Raw genomic sequence first — 25172 nt, forward strand, 5'->3', positions numbered from 1 at the left:
TAGCCTAATGCTTTATGTTTTTTTTTATGTTTGTTTGTATATTTTCTTTTAATTAAAGTTAGTTTTGCCTTCTAAAAATAGGAGAATTTTAAAACATGTTAGGCAACAGAAGGAATTCCGGTTACGAGTGTCTACGGACCATGTCCTTAATCTTCTAACAAGGGTTGATATCAGTGATATTACTTTGATAGAGAGGTGTCTGCAAGGGAGGTGGTTGATTATAAGTGTTTAATCTGTAACTGGCTAGATCTTTTACTCCTATCTATACTATCAATTGGAGATGTTTGGTCTAACTGTTTTTTGTACTGTTTTTATGTCCCAAATTGGATCTTTTACTCCTATCTGTATTAACGTTTGGAGATGTTTGGTCCAGTTAACATATATGCTTTATTAACATTTGATAATATTTTTGTCCATCTTTTGTATATTGATTTCCTTTAAGTATAATGTGTGGGGCTAATTAGCCCCAGAGGAGGGATTTGTAGGAGTAAGTGCTAAGACATAGAGACAGATATGACATTATTGAGCAAAGACAAGTATACATTAGACCACAAGAGGAAGAGAACACACTTAGAGTACATTTGCCATTCTGGTAAAAACAGAAAACTAAGAAATAACAGACATAATGGCCAAAGCCATAAAATGCATAAATGTTTAGGGTAAAATGCATTGTCTATTGTATAGGACAGGAAACCAAAGCAAGGCCACGAGTGCATAGGACAGCTGAACAAACCAAGGTCAGAGGAACACACAAAGGAGGGTGTCAGCCAAATGACCAACTGAGGGAATATAGACATAGTACATATATTATTCTTAGGAAAAGAAAGTGTCCTGCCACCATTGTAATCTAATCAAGAGCGGATACAGGCGTTATTGGGCATGAACAAATAGAAAGCCTGAACTGAAAGAAAATGGTGGCAGATGACCTGAGGGAAGTACCTTCATAAACATATGGAATGGACTCATATGCTGTGTGTGTATAAATACAAGAGCCAGTGCTCTGGAAAAGTGGGTGTTCCACAGACCATCTTGGCTTCTGATATACTTGTAAAAGAAAAGCCAATATTGAATTCACAAGTTCTTGTAAGTGTTATATTTTGAAACGATCCTCCACGACAGTGCGTAGATAGACTGTGCACAGACACACAATATTGTTGTAATATTAACTTTATCCACTTTTTACCCAACATGAATGAATGATAGAGATTGCGTCTTATACAGTGCATTCAGAACGTATTCACACCCCTTGACTTTTTCCACATTTTGTTACGTTACAGCCTTATTCAAAATGGATATAAAAAATCATCAATCTACACACAATACCCCATAATGACAAAGTGAAGACAGGTTTTTAGACATTGTAGCAAATTTATACAAAATAAAAAACAGAAATACTTGTACATGATTTGGAAAGGCACACACCTGTCTATATAAGGTCCCAGTTCACAGTGCATGTCAGAACAAAAACTAAACCATGAGGTCGAAGGAATTGTCCTCCATCATTCCTAAATGGAAGAAGTTTGGAACCCCAAAGACTCCTAGAGCTGGCCGCCTGGCCAAACTGAGCTATCAGGTGAGAAGAGCTTTGGTCAGGGAGGTGGACAAGAACCTGATGGTCACTCTGACAGAGCTCCAGAGTTCCTCTGTAGAGATTAGAGAAACCTCCAGAAGGACAGGCATCTCTGCAGCACTCCACCAATCAGGTCTTTATGGTAGAGTGGCCAGACGGAAGCCACTTCTCAGTAAAAAGGCACATGACAGCACGCTTGGAGTTTGCCAAAAGCCACCTAAAGACTCTCAGACCATGAGAATCAAGATTCTATGGTCTGATGAAACCAAGATTGAACTCTTTGGCCTGAATGCCAAGCGCCATGTCTGGAGGAAACCTGGCACCATTTCTACGGTGAAGCATGGTGGTGGCAGCATCATGCTGTGGGGATGTTTTTCAGCAGCAGGGACTGGTAGACTAGTCAGAATCGAGGGAAAGAAGAACGACACAAAGTACAGAGAGAAGCTTGATGAAAACCAGCTCCAGAGCGTTCAGGATCTCAGACTGGGGCGAAGGTTCACCTTCCAACAGGACAACGACCCTTAGCACACAGCCAAGACAACGCAGGGGTGGCTTGGGGACAAGTCTCTGAATGTCCTTGAGTGGCCCAGCCAGAGCCCGGACTTGAACCTGATTGAACATCTCTGGAGACCTGAAAATAGCTGTGCAGCGATGCTCCCCATCCAACCCGACAGAGCTTGAGAGGATCTGCAGAGAAGAATGAGAGAAACTCCCCAAATACAGATGTGCTAACCTTATAGCGTCATACCCATTAAGACTCGAGGCTGTAATCGCTGCCAAAGGTCCTTCAACAAAGTACTGAGTAAAGGGTCTGAATACTTATGTAAATGTGATAGTTTAGCTTTTTGTTTTCTTTAAAAATTTGCACAAAAAAAATCGAAAAACCTGTTTTTGCTGTCATTCTGGGGTAGATTGATGAGAAGAAAAAATAAATTAATCCATTTTAGAATAAGGCTGTAACTTAACTAAATGAGGAAAAAGTCAAGGGATCTGAATACTTTCTGAATGCACTGTAGGTACATTTATTCACTACCATGTACAGTAAAAGAACATTAATTGCACTAGGTCGGTGAGATGTTTTATATTTATATAATTGTAAACATACAGTAGATGGCCTAGAGTGGGTAAATGCTTTGTGGTGTAAGCTGTTTATTCTGGTGGTCTAGGGCAGCCTGGTGGTCTAGGGCAGCCTGATGTCCAGGTGGTCTAGTGAACCCTGGTGTTCTGGTGGCCTAGGGCAGCCTGGTGTCCTGGTGGTCTAAGGCAGCCTGGTGGTCTAGGGCACCCTGGTGGTCTAGGGAAGCCTGATGTCTTGGTGGTCTAGGGCAGCCTGATGTCCTGGTGGTCTAGGATAGTCTGATGGTGGTCTAGGGCAGCTTGATGGTGGTGTAGGGCAGCTTGATGGTGGTGTAGGGCAGCTTGATGGTGGTGTAGGGCGGCTTGATGGTGGTCTAGGGCAGCTTGATGGTGGTCTAGGGCAGCTTGATGGTGGTCTAGGGCAGCTTGATGGTGGTCTAGGGCAGCTTGATGGTGGTCTAGGGCAGCTTGATGGTGGTCTAGGGCAGCTTGATGGTGGTCTAGGGCAGCTTGATGGTGGTCTAGGGCAGCTTGATGGTGGCCTAGGGCAGCTTGATGGTGGTGTAGGGCAGCTTGATGGTGGTGTAGGGCAGCTTGATGGTGGAGTAGGGCAGCTTGATGGTGGAGTAGGGTAGACTGATGGTGGTCTAGAGCAGCTTTATGGTATTCTAAGGCAGTTGATGGTGGTGTAGGGCAGCCTAATTCGATTCATCTGATGTTTCTTGGTGTGTGGTAGGTGCTACTCCAGGTGGTCCCTGAGTGCTGTGCCTCTCCCTGAGTTTAATGATGGGTTCTCCTGGTGCTTCTCCTGGTAGTGAGGTGCCTGGTCTCCTTCACCTGCTCCACTACAATGAGAAATGACAGGGAGATCTTACATGTACATACAATGTGTCAGGATCGTCGTAAGAAGTGGTGGCTAGATGATGTTTTAATTAAAGAAAGCACTGAACACTGAATACAAAACAATAAACGAATAACGACCGTGAAGCTGTAATAAGAACTGTGCTGACACAAGCAACTAACATAGACAATCACCCACAAAATGCCCACAGAATATGGCTGCCTAAATATGGTTCCCAATCAGAGACAACGATAGACAGCTGCCTCTAATTGAGAACCAATCTAGGCAACCATAGACGTACAATTTACCTAGAAAGGAAAACAGCCCCATAAACATACAAAAAACCCTAGATAAGACAAAAACACATACATCACCCATGTCACACCCTGACCTAACCAACATGACAAGGAAAACAAAGAATACTAAGGTCAGGGTGTGACACAATGTCTGAAAAATAACACATACAGAGGGATTACAGGTGAAAGGGATAACTCTTAATGCGTGGTCAATGAATCATCTTTCTAGCTTTGGTAAACACTTTTTTTTCTTCTTGATGACTGATTGTCGTCATTGACTCCATTTGTGACATTTTTCTCAAATTTGTGGCCTAGAGCCTTACCTGCAGACATAGAACAGGATGTAGGCAGTCTGTGCAATTGCCTTCAGCACAGTGGCCTCATCTGTCCTCAAGACATGTGCGTCATCCAGGCAGAGCCACCCACTGCCACGGCTGTCCAAAACATCACTGATGTAGTGGCCTAGGGAACAAGGGAAACAAAATAGAGTGTACATTAAGCTTTCATAATTGTGTGTGCGTGCCTGCATACCTGCGTGCCTGCATACCTGCATGCCTGCATACCTGTATACATGTTGTCTCCCAGATGTGAGATCACACTTGACAATTTGTAGATATTGTCTGGCTGGTGTCTCTGCAAGGAAACACATTTAATAATAGGATTGTTATTTTGTCTACAGGATAGGGGTGCCTTCTATAACTGCCTTATCTTGATCCGCCCACTATCTCAACTGGATCTAATTATCTGTTATTTATTTTTCCCTCTCTCTCTCTCCTCACCACAGCGGCTGCCTGCTGCTTTTCCTCACTGTCAGCTGGTTTCTCTAGCTGGTCAGAGGAATTTGAAGCTGGTGGGGGTATATCAAATATAGTGTAAATACAAACCAGAAAGTGAATTGGAAACCTATCAACAAATATACTCTTAACTTCAGCTTCCGACTTGCTTTCCTCAACAGTCCTGTTTCATGAGAGGGTATTATGCATGATGTCAGTAACACAATGTCCTACCTGGTCTATCAAGGGTGCCTTTCGGGGAGTTTGCAGGTGTGTTGTCCATGTTGTTTTTCCCCAGGGAGCTTGCCCTGTGTAAATTGATGGCATTGAAAATAAATATCTAGTATGTGAAAATCATGGTGTGTGTTGGCTACTCAATGTGCAATGTCCCCAAACAGAGTGTAAACCAACCTGGCTCCATACTGGACATGGGCTGTCTTCCCACATACGGCTGGGAGGGTTATTTCTGCAGGGATGGACATGGGATCATCCACCTTCTCTGGCTCCCAGTTGCCTGCAGTAAATCGCTTGATATGAAGCATTAGGACCCTGCTCAGAGACAGGCAGACAGGCAGGCAGGCAGGCGGGCGGGCGGGCGGGCGGGTGGGCGGGCGGATGGACGGACGACCAGGCAGGCATTCACAGACACAGACGACCAGGCAGGCATTCACACAGACAAAGGAATCAGTCTTGTACTCAAATCAATAACCCAGTTTGGTGAGTTAGATCAGGACTGTCAATTGTAATCTGAGATGATGATGGGGGGACTCACCGGGGCAGCGTGAGGAAGTGCCTAGTCACAGATGCCATGCTGCCTGAGCACACCCTGCATGCACACTCTAACGCAGATGGCTAGGTGACAAAGGATAGCAATACAATTATGAACATTATGACATTAATGATAGTGTTCCTTGACATACTAACTATTGGTTTAAGCTAAGCGCTGACCTTAAAGTAGAGGTCCAGGCTGTGTGGCAGGTAATGGCTCAGGCTCAGGGACAAGTGATTGTAATCCTCCTGACCATACACTATAACTCCACAGCTTCAGAAGTACGGAGAGAAATGCATCAGCTATTCAACACAAACCTTTTGATCCCTCTACACACTATCTTAATGCTTTACCTCTGTATCCTGCATGTTATGCTGACATTAAACCTCTTCACAAATGTGATGACGACATCAAGGTACACCGTATACAAATGACAGCTGTTACCTGGTGCAGGTACGGGAAGTCTTCAGCTTGAATTCTAACTGCTTCACGGGGCAGGTGTATGGCTCTGGTGAGCCCTTTAATGCCATACCCTCCTCCTTCAGCTGAAAGAGGAGGAGCAACACACATTCATGGGCATCCTAAGAGAAGAATGGGAAAGAAGCAGAAAATACATCAACAACTACAACTGAAACAGAGCTGAGGAAAAACACTGTCACGTGTCCCAGGTTTATTGTTAAGTGAGTCTTTTAGCAAATAATATCTTACCTGTTCATAGTCTTCCTCATAGTCCTCATTCACAACGGAAAGACAGCGCTTGACTGTTTGAAGGATTTTCTTATTTTCCTTGTTCTTAGCATTAACAGTGCCTCCAGAAAGCCTGGCCTGATGTAACTCGGCAAAGCAGCTGTGGAGGGAGACAAAGAGCATGCATTCAGGTTTCACTCTCTCACCTTGGCCACAGATTAGCTCTGTGCTTCTACTTTAGCCTCTGATCAAATATGATTCAACTGATTCCTGACTGTGACAGGAAATCTTCTCTGGTGTTAATCAGAAGCTGAGTTGGGTGTGGTTTTATCTTAAAAATCATATGAGGCACTAAGAGTGTACGAAGGACAATATCCATCCATCCATCCATCCATACATACATCCATACATACATACATACATACATACATACATACATACATACAGTATACTGAACAAAAATATAAATGCAACACGTGAAGTGTTGGTCCCATGTTTCATGAGCTGAAATAAAAGATCCCATACATTTTCCATACACACAAAAAAGCTTATTTCTGTGCACAGATTTGTTTGCATATCTGTTAGTGAGCATTTATCCTTTGCCAAGATAATCCATCCACCTGACAGGTGGCATATCAAGAAGCTGATTAAGCAGCATGATCATCAAGGGTGCACTTTGTGCTGAGGACAATAAAAGGCCACTCTAAAATGTGCAGTTTTGTTACACAACACAATACCACAGATGTCTCAGGTTTTGAGGGAGTGTGCAAGTGGCATGCTGACAGCAGGAATCTCCACCAGAGCTGTTGCCAGAGAATTGAATGTTCATTTCTATACCATAAGCCATCTCCAACATTGTTTTAGAGAATTTAGCAGTATGTCCAACCGGCCTCCCAACCGTAGACCACGTGTAACCACACAAGCCCAGGACCTCCACATTCAGCTTCTTCACCTGCGGCATCGTCTGAGGGGGTGCTGAGGAGTATTTCTGTCTGTAATAAAGCCCTTTTGTGGGGAAATATCATTCTGATCGGCTGGGCCTAACTCCCCAGTAGGTGGGCCTATGCCCTCCCAGCCCCACCCATGGCTGCACCCTTGCTCAGTCGTGAAATCCATAGATTATGTCCCAATGAATTTATTTCAATAGATTTCCTTATATGAATTGTAACTGAGTAAAATCTTTGAAATTGTTGCATGTTGCATTTATATTTTTGTTGTTTATACATACATAGATAGATAGATAGATAGATACATACATACATACATACATACATAGATACATACATACATAGATACATACATACATACATACATACATACATACATACATACATACATACATACATACATACCACAGGAGGTTGATGGCACCTTAATTGGGGAGGAAGGGTTCGTGGTAATGGCTGGAGCGGAATCAGTGGAATGCTATCAAATACATCAAACATATGGTTTCCATGTGTTTGATGCCATTACATTTGCTCCATTTCAGACATCATTACGAGCCGTCCTCCCCTCAGCAGCCTCCACTGACACATACATTGAGGCGGAACTTGTGTACTGTAACTATAAGCGTCTAGGTGGGTGGGTCAGTGTGTGTACAGGTGGTACAGGAGGGTGAGAGCGAGGCTGTATACCATAGCAGTTTAGAGGAGGGGGAGGAACTCCAGATATTCTGCTGTCTCAGGATGTCTCTGCAAAATGCTGGCAGCCCCAGCAGGCACTGCAGAGCAGAGTTCATGAAGCAGGTGTTGCCTATATTAGGCAACCTGTGGGAAAGAAGCCATCAGTTACACACTAATATCTGAACTGTGGACCAAAGGTAAACTAATGAATGTATTTGTAAGGCATGAACACAAGATAACTCTGAGTACCACACGGAATAATTTAAAACAAAAAGCAGAGCTCCGAGATAAGAGTAGGTGTGTGTATGTGTGTGTGTGTGTGTGTGTGTGTGTGTGTGTGTGTGTGTGTGTGTGTGTGTGTGTGTGTGTGTGTGTGTGTGTTTTACCCGAGGAGCTTGGTGTTGTCTTCACCCTCGTCTGTGCAGCTCTGCTCCCCCAGCTGGGTGCTACTCTTGCTGAACAGGTTGGGGAGGCGAGCAATGGCTTCCCGAGACCTGACCAATGGCCTGGAGGAAGAGAGACAGGGTAGAGGCCTCAGTAGCAGTGGCTCAACACCAATCGGTCTGTTTGAACACTGTTTTAATGTACAGGCATACATATATTCCTTACCATGTCATGGTGTGAGTGACCACTCTTATGTAGAGTTGAGTGAGATGAAGGTGGCTATTGTCTACAGTACTTACCTCTCCAAGGAGACAGAGGAAGCCTTCAGGTCAATGGAGGCCTCTGCAGAGAGAGACAGAGAGACGGAGAGCGGTAAGAGAGAAGCTTTGTCAAAGATGAATTGAGAAAAATAGCACCAAAAAATGGCACCCGTTTACAGACCTGCGATGCCAGCAAATAGGGGTACCATTCTCTTTGTCTGTGGAACAACTGCCCCCACCTCTTTGACCTCAGAGCTCATAAGATCTCTGTAAAGACACACAGACATATGCATTAGGTTAGCTATATAATATTGGCTTTTTCATTTCAATTTAATGGTGTTGGTTGGCATGAAATGTGATATCAGGCTGCAGTACCTGGCAGTCTCACTGTCTTTGTTGGTCTCTCCATGCTGGTCCAGGGGGTTTGGAGAGCAAGACTGGGGGGCAGGGGAGGAGACGTGGGTTGTGGAGGAAGGGCAGGCAGGACTGGGGAGAGTGGCAGAGGAGGAAAACTGAGTTGAGACAGCCAGGGAAACAGAAGAAGCACTAAAAGGGGAGGAGGTCTGTGATCCTTCCACTGAAGAAGAAGAAGAAGAAGAGAGATATTACATGTGGAGAGAGGAGAGTGAAGAGAGGCCGAAGATCTTGGAGAGAGTTGGAGGGGATCTGGCAGGGGATCCAGGGGGTGAGGGGGATGGAGTGCCGATTGGTGTTCGGCCAGACAAGGGGTCGAGGGGCGTCAGAGATGTTGTAGACGGTTTCAAATGGAAAGAAGAGACAAAGGAAGAATCAAGTTGATCCTTTACGTTCTTCTTCTCCCGGTTTTTCCAAACTGACGCAGTTACCATGCTGGCATCCAATGACGTCAGTTTGGGTGGGATTGGGAACGGCGATGGACAGCGGCTCCCAATCCCGAGGCGAACTCTGCACTTCTTTTTCTGTTTGGAGAAACATTATATATGTTATATTTGAACTAGCAGCAAATGTCACACCCAAACCACATGATCTGACCATAAAATAAAGAACTCGTCGCCCAATCATATTGAATTCTGTATCATAGGCTAACAATTAGCAAATATACATGTTTAGAAAAATAAAACCATTGTAACCATACAGTTATACCCTCTGTCCCTAATTCTGCCATTTGGGACACATAAATAGACAATGAAACAACTAGGAATAGCTGAAAAGAATAGAATATACTCTAAATTGTAACAGAATTAGACAGATTCTAGCCCAGAATAGACATATACCTTTTTACAGCAACACAAACATCCCATTTCAGTGTATTTGTAGACTATGCCTTAGTTTGCAGAACATCAAAATATGTTGCCTATTTCACATTGTGATGTCATAAACCAAATTATGATGCGCCTGTCTACGCGTTACCAGCGTAAATAGCCAACAAATCACACACACCAAAATGTTGAAAAATAATTTACAAAATGAATGTATCGTGTATTCAGAGTTATTCCTATTTCATAAAATATACAAAATAACTAGGTTCTTGACAATACACCTGTTTTTTATCTTTATCCCACGCTCCCTGGGCCACTGACGCGTGATTGTATGGGATATGGGAAGAAGCTAGGACATTCGAAGTAACGTTACTGTCTATCAGAATCAAAACAACTTTTATTGGCCAAGTGGCCTACATTCACACGTTCACAGAAGTTGACGCTGATCTGATACAGATCGAACGTAGCTTTGCAATGGTTTTTAGGAGGACCTTTGAAAAAGAAAGGGAGAGCTGCACACTCTAGCGCAGACTCAATAATTTAATAACCTAATATCCAACCTTTCCGACCGACAAGCTGTCTTCATCAGCGTATACTGTTAGGAGCACCTTAACACAGATGGATCTATTCATCTCTGACCGTACCTCATTGAAAAGTTGCCACTCTGCCTAGTGACTGTAAACTAAACAAAAATACTAACGTTAGTACATTTGTTGTATATTTGCTGTTCTGTAAACCCAGTTGGTCACTACCACACCAGTCACAACTGTCAACAGATCATGACATAAATGCAAAGCATCATTTGTTCTCGCAGAGTAGATTGTAGATTCTACTACCACCTGGATAAACTGGCACCGTTGGTGTGTGATTACACCGGGATTTTCATTTGATTGACCAGTTAGTGGTTGTAGCTATCAGACTCAGAGAGCGCTCGATGCTGCAAATTGGACAGCCAACCGTTACACTGCACCTACTTCTGAGTTTGGGGTCATCAAAGATGGCGATTTGCTGAGTGCTCATGGACACATCTCATGGTCATGGATAAATATTATCTTGCTTGAACTTGTGGTTAAATGTAATTTCTGTTTTACTTGTGAATATTTTAAAACAGCTGTAATTGAAGCGCAAGGGCGAAATAGTGTTAGCTACTGCAACAATGCAAATCACGTTAAAGACACTGCAACAGCAGACCATTCAAATCGACATAGACCCAGATCAAACGGTAAGTGCCCATTTGTTCATAATAATGCCAGCTGTGTGCGTTTTATCTAACCCGCTTGGCTAACTATCATTTGTGTTATTTGCACGAAACACAATGAATTGGTCCCAGATTATAAAATCGGATAATACAATTTACATAGGCTAACGCTAGCTAGCTAGATGTTATTGACACCCCTAGCATTAGCTAACTAGCTAGCTCTGAGCTAGTTAGCAAGCTAATGTGTGTCAATTTGCTAATCTAATGTTGAGTCTCATTATTAGCTAGCTAGGTACGTTATTATCCGCTCAAACATCAGCTAGCTTGCTACATGACTAGCTAACGTTAGTTATCCCTCATCACGTCAATGTCAGCTTTAGCTAACTATCTATCTAGCGTTAGCTAGACAGCCATATTACTAGCTAGCTACGTTATCTATTTTAGTTATTGATGATGCGTGTCCAGTTGGACGATAAATTAGCAATATTCTAGCAGACTAGCTAGGTCATAAAGAGTGAAAATAACTATCTAGCTAGCTACATAATGTAAGGTAAACCGCAATGTAAAAAGTTGTGCAATTTAAAGTCAGTGTTAGCGAGCAACTTTTGGGTTGCACTGTGTTTAACAATTAAAGCAAGGCTGAAAAGCTTATTTTTGGTTTCTACAGGTGAAGGCACTGAAGGAGAAGATAGAAGCAGAGAGGGGAAAAGATAACTTCCCAGTGTCTGGACAAAAGCTCATATATGCTGGCAAAATCCTGCAAGATGACACGCCTATTAAAGACTACAAAATTGACGAGAAGAATTTCGTTGTAGTTATGGTATCGAAGGTACATTTCCCTAATCCATTTTACTTGGACTCTTAATGAGCTGCACCCACCTGGGGAGGACGGTTACATGATTGTCTGCATAGATAACAGTAATAGCCTGTTTATATCTCTTCTGGAACTAGGCAAAGTCTGCCACAGCTGCATCAACACCTTCCTCAGAGGCACCCAAGGCCCCTGTCCAAGACTCTGGGTCGTCTGCGGGCCCGGCCCCTGCAGCCATCCCTATCCCCCCAGAGGAGCCCACACCTACAGTCGCAGAGCCCCCAGCTCCAGCCAGGTAGGCAGACAGAAGACCGCCGTAGAACTGATATTAACCTATCTATAAGTACCTAGGTGTCTGGCTAGACTGTAAACTCTCTTTCCAGACTCATATCAAACATCTCCAATCTAAAATCAAATCTAGAGTCGTCTTTCTATTCCGCAACAAAGCCTCCTTCACTCACGCCGCCAAACTTACCCTAGTAAAACTGACTATCCTACCGATCCTCGACTTCGGCGATGTCATCTACAAAATAGCTTCCAATACTCGGCAAACTGGATGCAGTTTATCACAGTGCCATCCGTTTTGTTACCAAAGCACCTTATACCACCCACCACTGCGACCTGTATGCTCTAGTCGGCTGGCCCTCGCTACATATTCGTCGCCAGACCCACTGGCTCCAAGTCATCTACAAGTCCATGCTAGGTAAAGCTCCGCCTTATCTCAGTTCACTGGTCACGATGGCAACACCCACCTGCTGGAGCGCGTGCTATCTCACTGATCATCCCTAAAGCCAACACCTTATTTGGCCGCCTTTCGTTCCAGTTCTCTGCTGCCTGTGACTGGAACGAATTGCAAAAATTGCTGAAGTTGGAGACTTATCTCCCTCACCAACTTCAAACATCTGCTATCTGAGCAGCTAACCGATCGCTGCAGCTGTACATAGTCTATCGGTAAATAGCCCACCCAATTTTACCTACCTCATCCCCATACTGTTTATATTTATTTACTTTTCTGCTCTTTTGCACACCATTATCTCTACCTGTACATGACCATCTGATCATTTATCACTCCAGTGTTAATCTGCAAAATTGTAATTATTCGCCTACCTCCTCATGCCTTTTGCACACAATGTATATAGACTTATTTTTTTTCTCTCTCTACTGTGTTATTGACTTGTTAATTGTTTACTCCATGTGTAACTCTGTGTTGTCTGTTCACACTGCTATGCTTTATCTTGGCCAGGTCGCAGTTGTAAATGAGAACTTGTTCTCAACTAGCCTACCTGTTAAATAAAGGTGAAAAAAAAAAAATGGTAGACAGTCTGCCAAATTGGAGAGAGTAATAAAGTAAGCTTCAGGCCTGTTCAGGAGGGTAGAGTGTTACATAACTCTTATCATAGACACATTTTGTGTAGGACAAATATGACCTAAACATCATTGAACATTTCTTAGTTTTTTCATCTTACTGAGTCTTAGCTCAGTTGGTAGAGCATGGTGTTTCCAACTCAAGGATAGTGGGTTCATTTCCCGGGACAACCCATACGTAAAATGTATGCACGCATGACTAAGTTGCTTTGGACAAAAGCGTTTGCTAAATGGCATATTATTTATGGCCACAATTTTTTATTTTTTTATTTAACCAGGTAGGCTATTTGATAACAAGGTCTCATTTGCAACTGCGACCTGACCAAGATAAAGCAAAGCAGTTAGACACATACAACAACAGGGAGGTAAGGTAATACATAGGCCATGGTGGCAAAGTAATTACAATATAGCAATTAAACACTGGAATGGTAGAATGTGCAGAAGATGAATATGCAAGTAGAGATACTGGGGTGCAAAGGAGCAAGATAAATAAATACAGTATGGGGATGAGGTAGTTGGATGGGCTATTTACAGATGGGCTATGTACAGATGCAGTTATCTGCGAGCTGCTCTGACAGCTGGTGCTTAAAGCTTGTGAGGGAGATAAGTCTCCAGCTTTAGAGAATTTTGCAGTTCGTTCCAGTCATTGGCAGCAGAATATACAATATACCACTGAATGTTTTTGAATGGGTTGACCGGATTTTTGACACTGTTGTTCTGTTTGCAGCTCCGACCCCAGTATGGAGGTTCAGGGGGGAGATGCCTCCTCTGCCTTGGGTGAGTGATGGACTTCGACCTGGCTATGTGAATGTGGCAGTGTGGAATGTATCTGCTAGATTGATGATAGCATGGGGATTTGTAAGATGCCTTCGAGCAGCTATGTGTTCATGGGTGTAAATATTGTCCATTGTAACTCGGGTAGATGGTTAACAACTTGTTTCTTTTGGTCAGTGACAGGAGCGGAGTATGAGACCATGCTGACAGAGATAATGTCTATGGGTTATGAGAGGGAGAGAGTGGTAGCTGCTCTCCGGGCCAGCTTCAACAACCCCCATCGGGCTGTGGAGTACCTCCTCACTGTGAGAACCGTCAACACACCACACAACGACCTAGCATACACAATACTGTGCAACCAGGCACCATACACCATGACTCTGCAAAATGACACTGAACAATAGCCCCAAAAAAGACCATGAATGCAAAATTACACTATACAGCGTGGCACCATATTTGATGAAACTTTAACAGCACTGTGTGACATCAGCTTTCAGAATACAGTTTAACACTGGTGTACTACATTTTTACCAAAAACACTATTACAGCACAGTGACGCTATAAAATAGTTTTATATGTCTCCTCAGTTTAGAACCAGCCTGTCCGTTAGTACTGTGTGTGTGAGAGTATGTGCTGCTGTGTGTTTCCAGGGCATTCCTAGCAGTCCGGTCCAAGGGACTAATCCCCCAGCACAGCTTCCTGCATCTGCCCGCACAGGCACAGAGACCCCTACTGTAGCTGAGGGTGAGTCCATCTGCCCGTATCTTTGCTATAGTATTACATCTACTGTACAGTTCATTCTGGAAATGTTTTCAGACCACTTTACTTTTTCCACGTTTTGTTACATTACAGCCTTATTCTAAAATTGATTAAATGTTTGTTTTTTCCCCCTGATCAATCTACACACAAAAGCAAAGCAAAAACAGGATTTTAATAAATACAATAAAAAGATAACATTTACATAAATATTCAGACCCTTTACTCAGAACTTTGTTGAAGCACCTTTGGCAGCGAATACAGCCTCAAGTCGTCTTGGGTATGATGCTAGGGTCGTTATCTTGTTGGAAGGTGAACCTTCAGTCCTGTGGTCCTAACCTGCTCCAGAGCGCTGTTCATCAAGGATCTCTCTACTTTGCGCTGTTCATCTTTCTCTTGATCCTTACTAGTCTCCCAGTCCCTGCTGCTGAAAAACATCCCCACAGCATGATGCTTCCACCACCATGCTTCACCGTAGGGATGGTACCAGGTTTCCTCCAGACGTGACGCTTGGCATTCAGGCCAAAGAGTTCAATCTTCAAATCAAAGTTTATTTGTCACATGCGCTGAATACAACAGGTGTAGACCTTACAGTGAAATGCTTACTTACCGGCTCTAACCAATAGTGCAAAAAAGGTATTAGGTGAACAATAGGTAGGTAAAGAAATAAAACAGTAAAAAGACAGGCTATATACAGTAGCGAGGCTACATACAGACACCAGTTAGTCAGGTTAATTGAGGTAGTATGTACATGTAGGTATGGTTAAAGTGGCTATGCATATATGATGAGCAGTGAGTAGCAGTAGCGTAAAAGAGGGGGTGGCGGGCCACAATGCAGATAGCCCGGTTAGCCAATGTGCGCGAGCACTGGTTGGTCGGCCCAATTGAGGTAGTATGTACATGAATGTATAGATAAAGTGACTATGCATATATGATAAACAGAGCGTAGCAGCAGTGTAAAAAGAGTACAAATAGTCTGGGTAGCCATTTGGTTACCTGTTCAGGAGGCTTATGGCTTGGGGATAGAAAATGTTGAGAAGCCTTTTTGTCCCAGACTTGGCACTCCGGTACCGCTTGCCATGCGGTAGTAGAGAGAACAGTCTATGCCTGGGGTGGCTGGGTTCTTTGACAATTCTTAGGGCCTTTCTCTGACACCGCCTGGTGTAGAGGTCCTGGATGGCAGGAAGCTTAGCCCCAGTGATGTACTGGGCCGTACGCACTACCCTCTGTAGTGCCTTGCGGTCAGAGGCCGAGCAATTGCCGTACCAGGCAGTGATGCAACCAGTTGTGTCGAGGCACAGATCTGGGAAAGAGTACTTGAAATTGCTCTCGATGTTGCAGCTGTAGAATCTTTTGAGGATCTCAGGACCCATGCCAAATATTTTGAGTTTCCTGAGAAGGGATAGGCTTTGTCGTGCCCTCTTCACGACTGTCTTGGTGTGTTTGGATCATTCCAGTTTGATGTGGACACCAAGGAACTTGAAGCTCTTAACCTGCTCCGTCGACGAGAATGGGGGCGTGCTTGGTCCTCCTTTTCCTGTAGTTCACAATAATCTCTTTAATCTTGGTTTCATCAGACCAGAGAATCTTGTTTCTCATGGTCTGAGAGTCCTTTAGGTGCCTTTTGGCAAACTCCAAGTGGGCTGTCGTGTGCCTTTTACTGAGGTGTGGCTTCCGTCTGGACACTCTCCCATAAATGCCTGATTGGTGGAGTGCTGCAGAGATGGGAGAATCTTCCAGAAGGACAACCATCTCCACAGAGGAACTCTGGAGCTCTGTCAGTGGCCATCGGTTTCTTAGTCACCTCCCTGACCAAGGCCCTTCTCCCCCGTTTACTCAGTTTGGCCAGGCGGCCAGCTCTAGGAAGAGTCTTGGTGGTTCAAAACTTCATCCATTTAAGAATGATGGAGGACACTGTGTTCTTGGGGACCTTTAATACTGCAGAACTTGTTTGGTACTCTTTCCCAGATCTGTGCCTCGACACAATCCTGTCTCGGAGCTCTACGGACAATTCCTTCGACGTCATGGCTTGGTTTTTGCTCTGACATGCACTGTCAACTGTGGGACCTTTTATATAGACAGGTGTGTGCCTTTCCAATCAAGTTGTAGAAACATCAAGGATGATCCATGGAAACAGGATGCACCTGAGCTCAATTTCAAGTCTCATAGCAAAGGTTCTGAAAAATAATTTGCAAAAAAAATCTAAAACCTGTTTTCACTTTGTCAATATGGGGTATTCTGTGGAGATTGATGAGGAAAACATGTATTTAATCAATTTTAGAATACGGCTGTAACATAACATGTGGAAAAAGTCAAGTGGTCTGAATACTTTCCAAATGCACTGCATATCAGATTGTTGGAAAGATGGGAATGGTTTATGTGCATTTTCCCTAGTAGGTGTTGTATCTATATAAACATGTTCTCTTCTGTAAATACTCTGTGTGTGTTGCAGGAGAAAACCCTCTGGAGTTCCTGCGTTCCCAGCCTCAGTTCCAGAGCATGAGGCAGGTGATCCAGCAGAACCCCTCACTGCTGCCAGCTCTGCTCCAACAGCTGGGCCGGGAGAACCCACAGCTCCTACAGGTAACACACATACACCATGCACTACACACTGATGGCACCACCACTCATACTAGCTTGCATCACACACTCCCTATAGTGACACCTCCCAGGTTTTGTGATTTCACAATGTATGTTCTGCTTGTTGCTGATTGCTGTCTACCTATCTTTCCCTATTGATAAAACTCAACAACAGCAAATCAGCCAGTACCAGGAGCTGTTCATCCAGATGCTGAATGAGCCGGCGGGGGAGGTAGGAGACGTGCCTGAGGTGGGGGACCTGGGTGCTGCAGTGGAGGAGGGAGCTCCAGTCAACTACATTCAGGTCACGCCTCAGGAGAAGGAAGCCATCGAGAGGGTGAGGGGAGCTAAAGACCTCTCAATGCACTGTTTAGGGCATAAGATGGCTTCAACTGACAAGGAGACTAGCAAGAAATGCATACATTGTGACCTTTCTGGTGAGAAATAGTAATGTTATGTTTTTTTCTTCTCCTGTCTCAGTTAAAAGCGTTGGGTTTCCCCGAGGCGCTGGTGATCCAGGCCTACTTTGCCTGTGAAAAGAACGAGAACCTAGCTGCCAACTTCCTCCTGAACCAGGGCTTTGAGGATGAATGAGAGGCGCTGGCCTGCCCTCCTCTCCAGGCCAGCACAAGGACTCTACCCCACTGTAGAGCAACGATCTTCAGGTCATTTCAGAGGGGGGGAGGGTCTCACAAGCTACACAAAGTATATGTTGATCTAAGGGTGAAAGAGGAATAAGGAAATCCACTTGAATTCCAATGGAATGTGTGGGATTTGTTTAGGGCAGATATATATTGAGATTTTAGAAGAGCTTTGGGAACGGGAGGGAGGGGGCTGAAGGGTTTGCGGCATGTGTGTGTGTGTACATGTCTGTGTGTACAGGTGGATGCCATTCAATTAAGGTGCAAAGTCATTGATATGCATATCTAAGCTTGTTAATGCTGTAGCTGGATGTAATGGAAGCACATTCTCCTTGATGCACTTGTTGGTGTATTGAGGCAAGAGGGGAAAGGGAACCTAAACTGACGGTCATGAAGAGTCCGCTTGTGGTCTGTTCACTTGATTGCACCAGTCCCTCACATTTCCTTTGCCATTCAAAAACCAACCACATCTCATCCCATGATATTGTCATACAGGCAAGTACATTTCGCCAGTGGCCAGGCTAAATTATTTATGAGGTCCCCTCACTTCACCTCAAAGCTAGCTCTTTTAGTTTTCACTCAGATATCCATGATCTCTCTGGGTGTGGAAATGCTCAACATCCTGAGTAAATCGAGTGGTATAGAACAACCAAAATGACAAATGGATGTGTGTATGCTCACAGAACCGTACAGGTACATTACTGTGTGGATATGTGTCTGAAAATTAAGTTTTGCTGAAAGGTGCACAGTCCTCTCTAGTGTTACGTCTCTGATGAGCTGACCAACTCTGACCTTACCTTTACATATAATCCTCTGAAGGGGGGGAAGAGAGAGATGGCAGGGACCAGTCCTGGGATGCTGGAGTTACTCACTTACCTCTTTCCCAAGGCTGAGGAGTAGACACACCACCTTTCTCATAGGATCTGATTAATAGTACACACGAAGGGCAGCTCAAATACAACGGGACCAGCTGGTCTTGAGACACTAAGGGCTGGATTCAACCCGTATCGTGTAAAAATGTACGGGTAATTTCCTGTTGAGCTGACATGCAGTCTCGGCGACCGTGGGAACATTGCCTTTAAATTGTCAATAGCGCAAAAAGCAGATATTCAGCACTACGGATTGAATAGAGCCCAAAATGTCCAGTAGGAACAAGGGTCCACGTGAAGTCTTTATTAAACCAGGACCCAGTCATAGCCAATCATTGTCATCATCCACAACCTGAATGAGCCTATTCAACAGTCTTTAGGGATGAGGTGAATCTGAAGTTTAAACCTATCGCCTAGCTTTAACCACCTGTTTCCAACTCAGTAAAACATGAGGCTTGGTTGACACATACCTTATTACACTAAGGATTCTCAGTGTTTTGAGATGTTGCTATTGTGGGTTTTCTGAGGGAACAGAGGGTACCAAGAAATGTGTGGTTTTATGAATATTCACTTATCAAGTTATGTTTTCTCTTTAACTTAACATGGCAGGAGTTTAATGGGTCTATGAAGAGACAAGCTTTTATGAGTTTGGATTGAACAGATGCATTCAAATGTATTGGCTCCCTTGCACAGAATTTCCTGTTCTCTTTTCAAAACTTGTTGAATGGCTATTTTTAAGCAAGATCAATTACACTCAAACCAAATTCATTGTGCATTTAGTTCATGTCATTTTTGACTTAAGTGAAACATTTCCGTTTTGATGTATTTATTGGACCTTTGAAACAAATACACATGTGAACACAAAGTTTTCAATCTCAACTTATTTTAAAGGAATAGTGATCATGACAATATGTTTGACTGCATCTGTTTTTGTGAACATGGCTTTTACTGACACTGGCATTTTACAGCATCAACATGATCCGCTTCAATGCTCAGCTTCATTAAACATCAATATGTCATGGCTTCGTATTCTTTATTTCATGCCAAACACTCCCGTATGCACCACATTCTTGGTCTGGACAATGAATGAGGCTAACTGAAACTCAACTCAACTTGATCTTATGGAATACAAAGTATTACAGGAAATGTAATTTATACACACTCCGGTTCAAGTCCAGGCATTTCAGTATCATGTGGGAATGAGTAGTGCTACTCCTGTGGATTTGACCCTCCATTATCGGTAAGTAGATTTTCTGATAAACAGTAAAACTAATTTTGGCCTCTTACCCCACTCTATAACATGATGCAACTCTAGGGTTCTCATCCCCAGCACAGGCAAACCACCTACCTAATCAAATAGCAATCTGAAAATAAGCAGACAGAAACAGGTGAGTTACAGTCAAAAACATCCTTTTATTCAAGTGTTGCTCTTTTCAAACTGTTTTTATTATTATGGAAAAGAAACTGTAATTAACACATGCATTTCACCATGGGCTCTGGGAGGTGTATTCCTGAGGGAGGGAAGCTGCACTGAGGGGGGTGGAGGGCAAGGCCAGCTGGGGGTTCACTCTACACAACACTAAACATGGCCCTACGCACTTTTAAAAACAAAAATTAAAACGACGGGTGGCCAGGGAGAGACAACTCTGGTGCTGCAGGGCAAGATAGCTAGGAACCAAAGTTCTGCCCAAGCAAAGCACACACTGAAACCTGTCACTCTGGCTTCTCGACTGGGGCGCTTTAATTGTCAAGGCTAATTCTGCTGCTGGCTTCAATCACTTACAATAAAAACATGCATATTCTTGTAGGAAACAAGTAGGCCCTCTATCAAGCCTGCTCTTGATTTTGCTGGTGGAATTTCAAGGTGCTTTGACTGTCTACTACATATGACTTTAGTCTGTAATTGTTCTCACTGTTCATTTGGGGTTCTAGTAAATGGGTGTAACGGTTCTCTTGATTGTGGATCTGAGCCTGCCAGTCTACGTGGGATGGAACCATTCAGTTATAAGAACGCTTAGTCATTTCAGGTCCTTTTTCACTTGTTTTAATAGCTGGTCTCATACAACCTCTAGAAAGGTGCATCATTAAACGGTCTCAATGTAGCATTGAGATACGCAACTCAATTCTGTAAAAAAAAATGGTTAACAAGAATTAACCAAACCTGCCTATTCTACCCCAGTTGCCATGCAGCCCCCTTGCCCATTCAGAGGGATATTCCGATGTGTATTTTATCTCCACGTTGTGATATGTCATCAAATACATCCCACTGAAAAACTAGGCGCCCTCACAGACTCTCTCCTCGCCACACCCCAAGAGCCCACCCGGTGTAACTTGTTCACTTACATTAACTGTTCAATGGAGAAGCTGAAGAGATCGGTATGGTATACAATGTGAAGCGTACAAACAAGAAAAACGTGAGCTAACTGCATTCTGCTCAGACAAAGTTTAGCTTTTTTTTACCCCTCAATTCAGAGAAAAGGGGTTTGGGGAGGGATAAGGAGGGTAACGCAGCTACAGACTACTCCAGTGTCCAAGAGAGACAGAAGACAAGATACAGGAAGAGAAGCAAGACATATATTTTTTATTTTTTTTGCTTTTCTTAATTATTCAACAATAAAAATAACTAAATCACACCAATTTCCTTTAGTACTATATATACTGCTTTGAAAAGCTTGAAGAAGGAGAGGATATAGAAGAAATATGAAGGAGGGGACTTTTTTGAGACGGGCACTCAGGATTACAAGATGGAGTCTGTGAACAAAAGGCACTTTTTAGGGACAACCTTTAAGATGCTCTGATTCTAACACTACATCACCAAACAAATATTTAGAATCATTTACACTGCGGATTGGGAGTGGAAGGGTTCACTTCTTTGAATTAATCCTGCTCTCATCCTTGCTGTGCTCAAAATATACCTTACACTCCCTCGCCTTGTTTGGGTTTGAGATAGGAATCAACTAAATCTACCAAAATGTATTTCGCGTTACACCTCCCATCTCTCCAAATGCTATTAATCACTTTGTGGTTGAGCTAACACTTAGAAAAATGGATTCCATTTCTGATGCATCTCCCAAAATGGGGAAGATCTTGTCTGTGTCCCAAACTTGATTACTTCGGTTGGCCAGTTTTAAACATGTCCACAGTTTAGAAAATTGGATGCAAGTTGCAATTCATCTGTTAAATAGGTCATGTTTTAGTCAGTTCTCTGGTGATACTGACATGGCCCAGATGTCCATTACGTCAGGCCTTTTCCACTAGTTCATCATCCCATTGTCAGGATAACCATCTAATCAAACAAAAAAAAAAAAACGGTTCTCTGGGATAAAGGTTGAAGAAAAATGCCTTTATCACAACTTTTTCATATAATGAACCCCTCCCCCCTTGGTAAATACAAAAAGAGAAATAGAATGCATGTTTCCTAAAATGTGCTTTATGATAACACTTAATTTTGTTCATTACTATTTATGTATAAGAGTTTGAATGTACTTTATTTTGTAAAAAGCACCTGTTTAATTTAGTGATATATATTTTTGTTTTGCTAAATTGTTCCTTCAGCCCTCCCAGATGTAGAAAACAAATCATTACAAATAAAACATTTTAAATGAATGAGGAAAAAAATACAAATTAATTTTCAATTTACAAAGACTGGGATTTTTTTTGTCTGCCCTCGTGTTTAGAGTCCCGGAGCTAGTGGACTTAAAACAAAAAAAATAGAGGGTTTAGCCTCTCTTTTCTCGTGACACCCTCAAACAATCTCTAACAGACAAACACAATTTATCTACCCAAGGCATTGCACATGGCTCAATCAACACACATACATTTTATTCAACAACAATACCCCCCCCCCCCCCCCCAAAAAAAAAAATAATAACCAAAATCGAATCTGTTATTTCCCTTGACCACGTCACTTTACTGTTTGCTATATAAATCATGTATCTATAGTATTTGCCATGGACACTTTATGCTATTAGATGTGGGTATAGGGACTGGTACTTTTGCTCTAATCAGATATTTAAGATGCATCAATTCACTGTGCCATGCTTCAAAAAATAACTAGACTGCCACAGAGCTTATTTTGCAAAAAACAAAAATGTATATATCTATAAATATATGTGTATATATATATATAAAGATGATTGCAATTATTCAGTGAGCTGTCACTGTTTTTCTCCCCAGACATAGCATTTCACCACCATTCACTATTAGCTTATATGTGAGAAAAATAACCTGAATTCACGTTTAACAAATTGCATAATGGGACAGAGGCACTTCCATAGATTAGAAAAGAAATCACCATAGCCATCATAATTCTTATTCAGCAGTGCTAGTTCTCTATCAAGCTGATGAGATGGTTGCCATCTGGCAACATTGTTTCCCTGCAGTGAAGTACATGACCAGGCAGTCCAGTTATTTTGTGAGGTTGGTGATTTGAGCTGATGTTCCTTAATAAAAAAAATCACTTTCAAACTGAATCGTAGTAATGTTAGGAATTCAAATAAAAAGTGAATGATTAAAAACAAAAGGTTTCCTCAGAGATTGCCCTATGTTAATTAAGATTTCCCTTTACAGTCAATCTGGCCTGGGCTGGGTGCTTGTAACTGCTACTTATACTGTACGTTTGCATGCGAGTTTGTCAAGTGCCGCTGTGCAAAGTGTGTTCATTTAAATTTGTCCCTCTTGATTTCAAAAGGTTGAACTTTTGGCTGGTAAGGTATCTTTAGGGCAGTTTGATCTATAAGGGCTGACTGAACAGAATGAACAGGCTGGATAGGATGGGGAGCTGAGATCGTGTCAGGGAAAAGAGGCGACCATAGCACTCTGCCATCTCAATATGACCTCTGACTTCAACCCAGGCTCTCCTTCCCAAACATGGGAAGAAATATGTCACATCATTATTTTGCTCCGCAGCGTGGCTCTCTGCTCTTGGAACAGGGGCAGTCTGGGAGTGTAAACAAAAAGGGTCAACTTCGGGGAGATGGGAGGGAGGTGGGCTCTGGGCCCTCAGCAACCTAATGTCACTGTTTCACTACATGGTATTGAACACTGACTGAATCACCCTTCCTGGCAATACCACTCGAAGTCTCGCTCCCAACCACTGTTTTTCTCAATAAGGTGCTGTCATTCAAACACAACATTTTATAAAGCTGACAAATTGAGGGACAAGTCCAATAAGAGAAGAAACAAAAAATAAAACAATTCTGTGCAAAAGGGAATATTACTACTGTAGCTGTGTAGTTCAGGATATTAAAGCAGAGGCCTGTGTTTTTAACTAAGTATGTGTGTTGGGTTCTGTGTCTACTACAAGGGGCAAAAAGAGTGTACTGGAAACGTGTGAATAGCATGTGTCATAGACGTAATAACACCACTTGGGCCCGGTGTGTGTTTGTGTGTATATATATATATATATATATATATATATATATATATATGTTACAAATGGCATTCATCATTCAAATGAAAGTGGATATACTTAGCACTTGATTATTGTCACGGTTGTAGTTTTGCAAGAGTGAACTGGGCATTTTGCTTTACTTGGGTTTGGGTTCTTCTGCTGGGATGCTGGTTAGAGTGGAGGCCTTGTGTTGCTGAACTGTGGGCTGAGACTTCTCATATCCATTTTTTTTCTCTTTCACTAATAATAATAATAATAATACAATCATAGGTAAGCCTGTTTTCCCCCCATGCCATGTAGGTGTAATAGTGGACATGATATTAGTGTTAATTCAGCTTGTAGTGCAACCTTTAGGATATGTTTGGCATGGTTTCTGTCTTGTTAGTAGTGGGGCTGATTAGGTCAATGGTTATAAGACTGGGAAATATTGGTGAATTGACAGTGTGTTGAGTGACAGGGAGACATCACAGTAGCATGGACTGCTACGTATTTCACTGGAACCTAATGGGTTTGTTTTGTGGGTGATTTGACAGTGGGGAGCGTACCGCATTTAAATGATGCCGTGTTTTGTGCCTTCAAGAGAGTGATTGGATGTTCCCTTCAATTTCAATCCCCACTCCTACGTCAGTTTTTTTGACTGTTGAATAGTTGCTTTTCCCAGCCATTGCACAATGTGTCCTTGTTCCGAAGTAGAATGTGACCTTTTTTCTCTTCAGGTTCCTCTTTTTGTGTTGCCGTGTTTTGCTGGATGTGAGAGATGACTTCTTGTCCTCTGCCTCTCCCAAATCCTATGATCCTCCCGTCTTAAAAATGGGGGGTTCCGTCTGTTTAGGTAATTGGGTCCAGAGTTTCCCTACTAGTATCATGCTAAGATTTCCTGGGTTGCTTTACTTTTTATGTGAGACATTAGGATCGTTGGGCAATTTCCTGTGGGTTATTTTTCTGTTTTCCATGTTTCAATTCCCAATTGTAAAGAAAGATTCTAGACGCTGGTTTGCAGACAGGTCATGTCAGAGGAACCAAGACTGTTAAATAGAAAAAAAAGAGGACATTGTTAACAGGATCCGCCCCTTTTTTTCAATTTTCGCTTACAATGACATACCCAAATCCAATTGCCTGTAGCTCAGGCATTGAAGCAAGGATATGCATACTCTTGATACCATTTGAAAGGAAACACCTTGAAGTTAGTGGAAATGTGAAATTAATGTAGGAGAATATAACACATTAGGTCTGGTAAAAGAAAATACAAAGAAAAAAGCTTTTTTGTAC

At 42.8% G+C, this 25172-nt stretch overlaps 3 protein-coding genes and 1 long non-coding RNA gene across 54 annotated transcripts in view; 1 reads left to right on the forward strand and 3 right to left on the reverse strand.

Moving 5' to 3' along the window:
- Positions 1–2566: 2566 nt before the first annotated feature.
- On the reverse strand, positions 2567–4246 carry LOC149978924 (uncharacterized). The gene is made up of 2 exons (XR_016485993.1): positions 4108–4246; positions 2567–3492 (listed from the first exon to the last, which is right to left on the reverse strand). It is a non-coding gene; the product is annotated as an uncharacterized LOC149978924 (long non-coding RNA).
- Positions 4247–4279: 33 nt separating this feature from the next.
- On the reverse strand, positions 4280–6196 carry LOC110486471 (ubiquitin carboxyl-terminal hydrolase 37). The gene is made up of 8 exons (XM_090194358.1): positions 6035–6196; positions 5771–5907; positions 5506–5599; positions 5330–5409; positions 4969–5106; positions 4792–4865; positions 4316–4417; positions 4280–4284 (listed from the first exon to the last, which is right to left on the reverse strand). The coding sequence occupies exons 1-8, from the start codon at positions 6194–6196 to the stop codon at positions 4280–4282; spliced, it is 792 nt and encodes a 263-aa protein (XP_090050484.1).
- Positions 6197–10243: 4047 nt separating this feature from the next.
- On the forward strand, positions 10244–19532 carry LOC110486472 (lysine-specific demethylase RAD23A). 2 transcript variants are annotated; one of them, XM_021558099.3, is made up of 9 exons: positions 10244–10739; positions 11383–11544; positions 11667–11821; positions 13619–13668; positions 13843–13970; positions 14316–14409; positions 16874–17004; positions 17177–17338; positions 17482–19532. In XM_021558099.3, exons 1-9 carry the CDS (start codon positions 10674–10676, stop codon positions 17593–17595), a joined length of 1062 nt encoding a protein of 353 aa, XP_021413774.3. In that variant the 5' UTR covers positions 10244–10673; the 3' UTR covers positions 17596–19532. The 2 variants fall into 2 exon arrangements, with proteins under 2 accessions (XP_021413774.3, XP_036797084.2); XM_036941189.2 differs by having other exon boundaries at positions 10265–10739; positions 13849–13970.
- A 372-nt stretch (positions 19533–19904) lies between these two features.
- The window catches only part of LOC110486474 (nuclear factor 1 X-type-like), a 174858-nt gene continuing 169590 nt past the window's right edge, over positions 19905–25172 (reverse strand). For all 50 annotated transcript variants that reach the window (XM_036941187.2, XM_090196646.1, XM_090196670.1 and 47 more), the window contains one exon: positions 19905–24928. Coding sequence is in view for 26 of the 50 variants with exons in the window: in XM_090196646.1 (XP_090052772.1) it covers positions 24914–24928 (15 nt within the window). In the remaining 24 variants the exon portion in view is untranslated. The remainder of the gene's footprint in view (positions 24929–25172) is intronic.

The sequence above is a fragment of the Oncorhynchus mykiss genome, chromosome 13 (genome assembly GCF_057628025.1).
Source record: "Oncorhynchus mykiss isolate SJ-2025 chromosome 13, ASM5762802v1, whole genome shotgun sequence".
NCBI lineage: Eukaryota > Metazoa > Chordata > Actinopteri > Salmoniformes > Salmonidae > Oncorhynchus > Oncorhynchus mykiss.

Coding starts and splice junctions, on each gene's coding strand:
- LOC110486471 (XM_090194358.1), bottom strand. CDS start 6,196: ATGCTCTTTGTCTCCCTCCACAGCTGCTTTGCCGAGTTACATCAGGCC. Junction 5,600..5,770: donor ACTTCCCGTACCTGCACCAG/GTAACAGCTGTC, acceptor GTACTTCTGAAG/CTGTGGAGTTATAGTGTATG. Junction 5,107..5,329: donor CACTTCCTCACGCTGCCCCG/GTGAGTCCCCCC, acceptor GTCTCTGAGCAG/GGTCCTAATGCTTCATATCA.
- LOC110486472 (XM_021558099.3), top strand. CDS start 10,674: ATGCAAATCACGTTAAAGACACTGCAACAGCAGACCATTCAAATCGAC. Junction 11,545..11,666: donor TTGTAGTTATGGTATCGAAG/GTACATTTCCCT, acceptor TTCTGGAACTAG/GCAAAGTCTGCCACAGCTGC. Junction 13,669..13,842: donor AGATGCCTCCTCTGCCTTGG/GTGAGTGATGGA, acceptor TCTTTTGGTCAG/TGACAGGAGCGGAGTATGAG.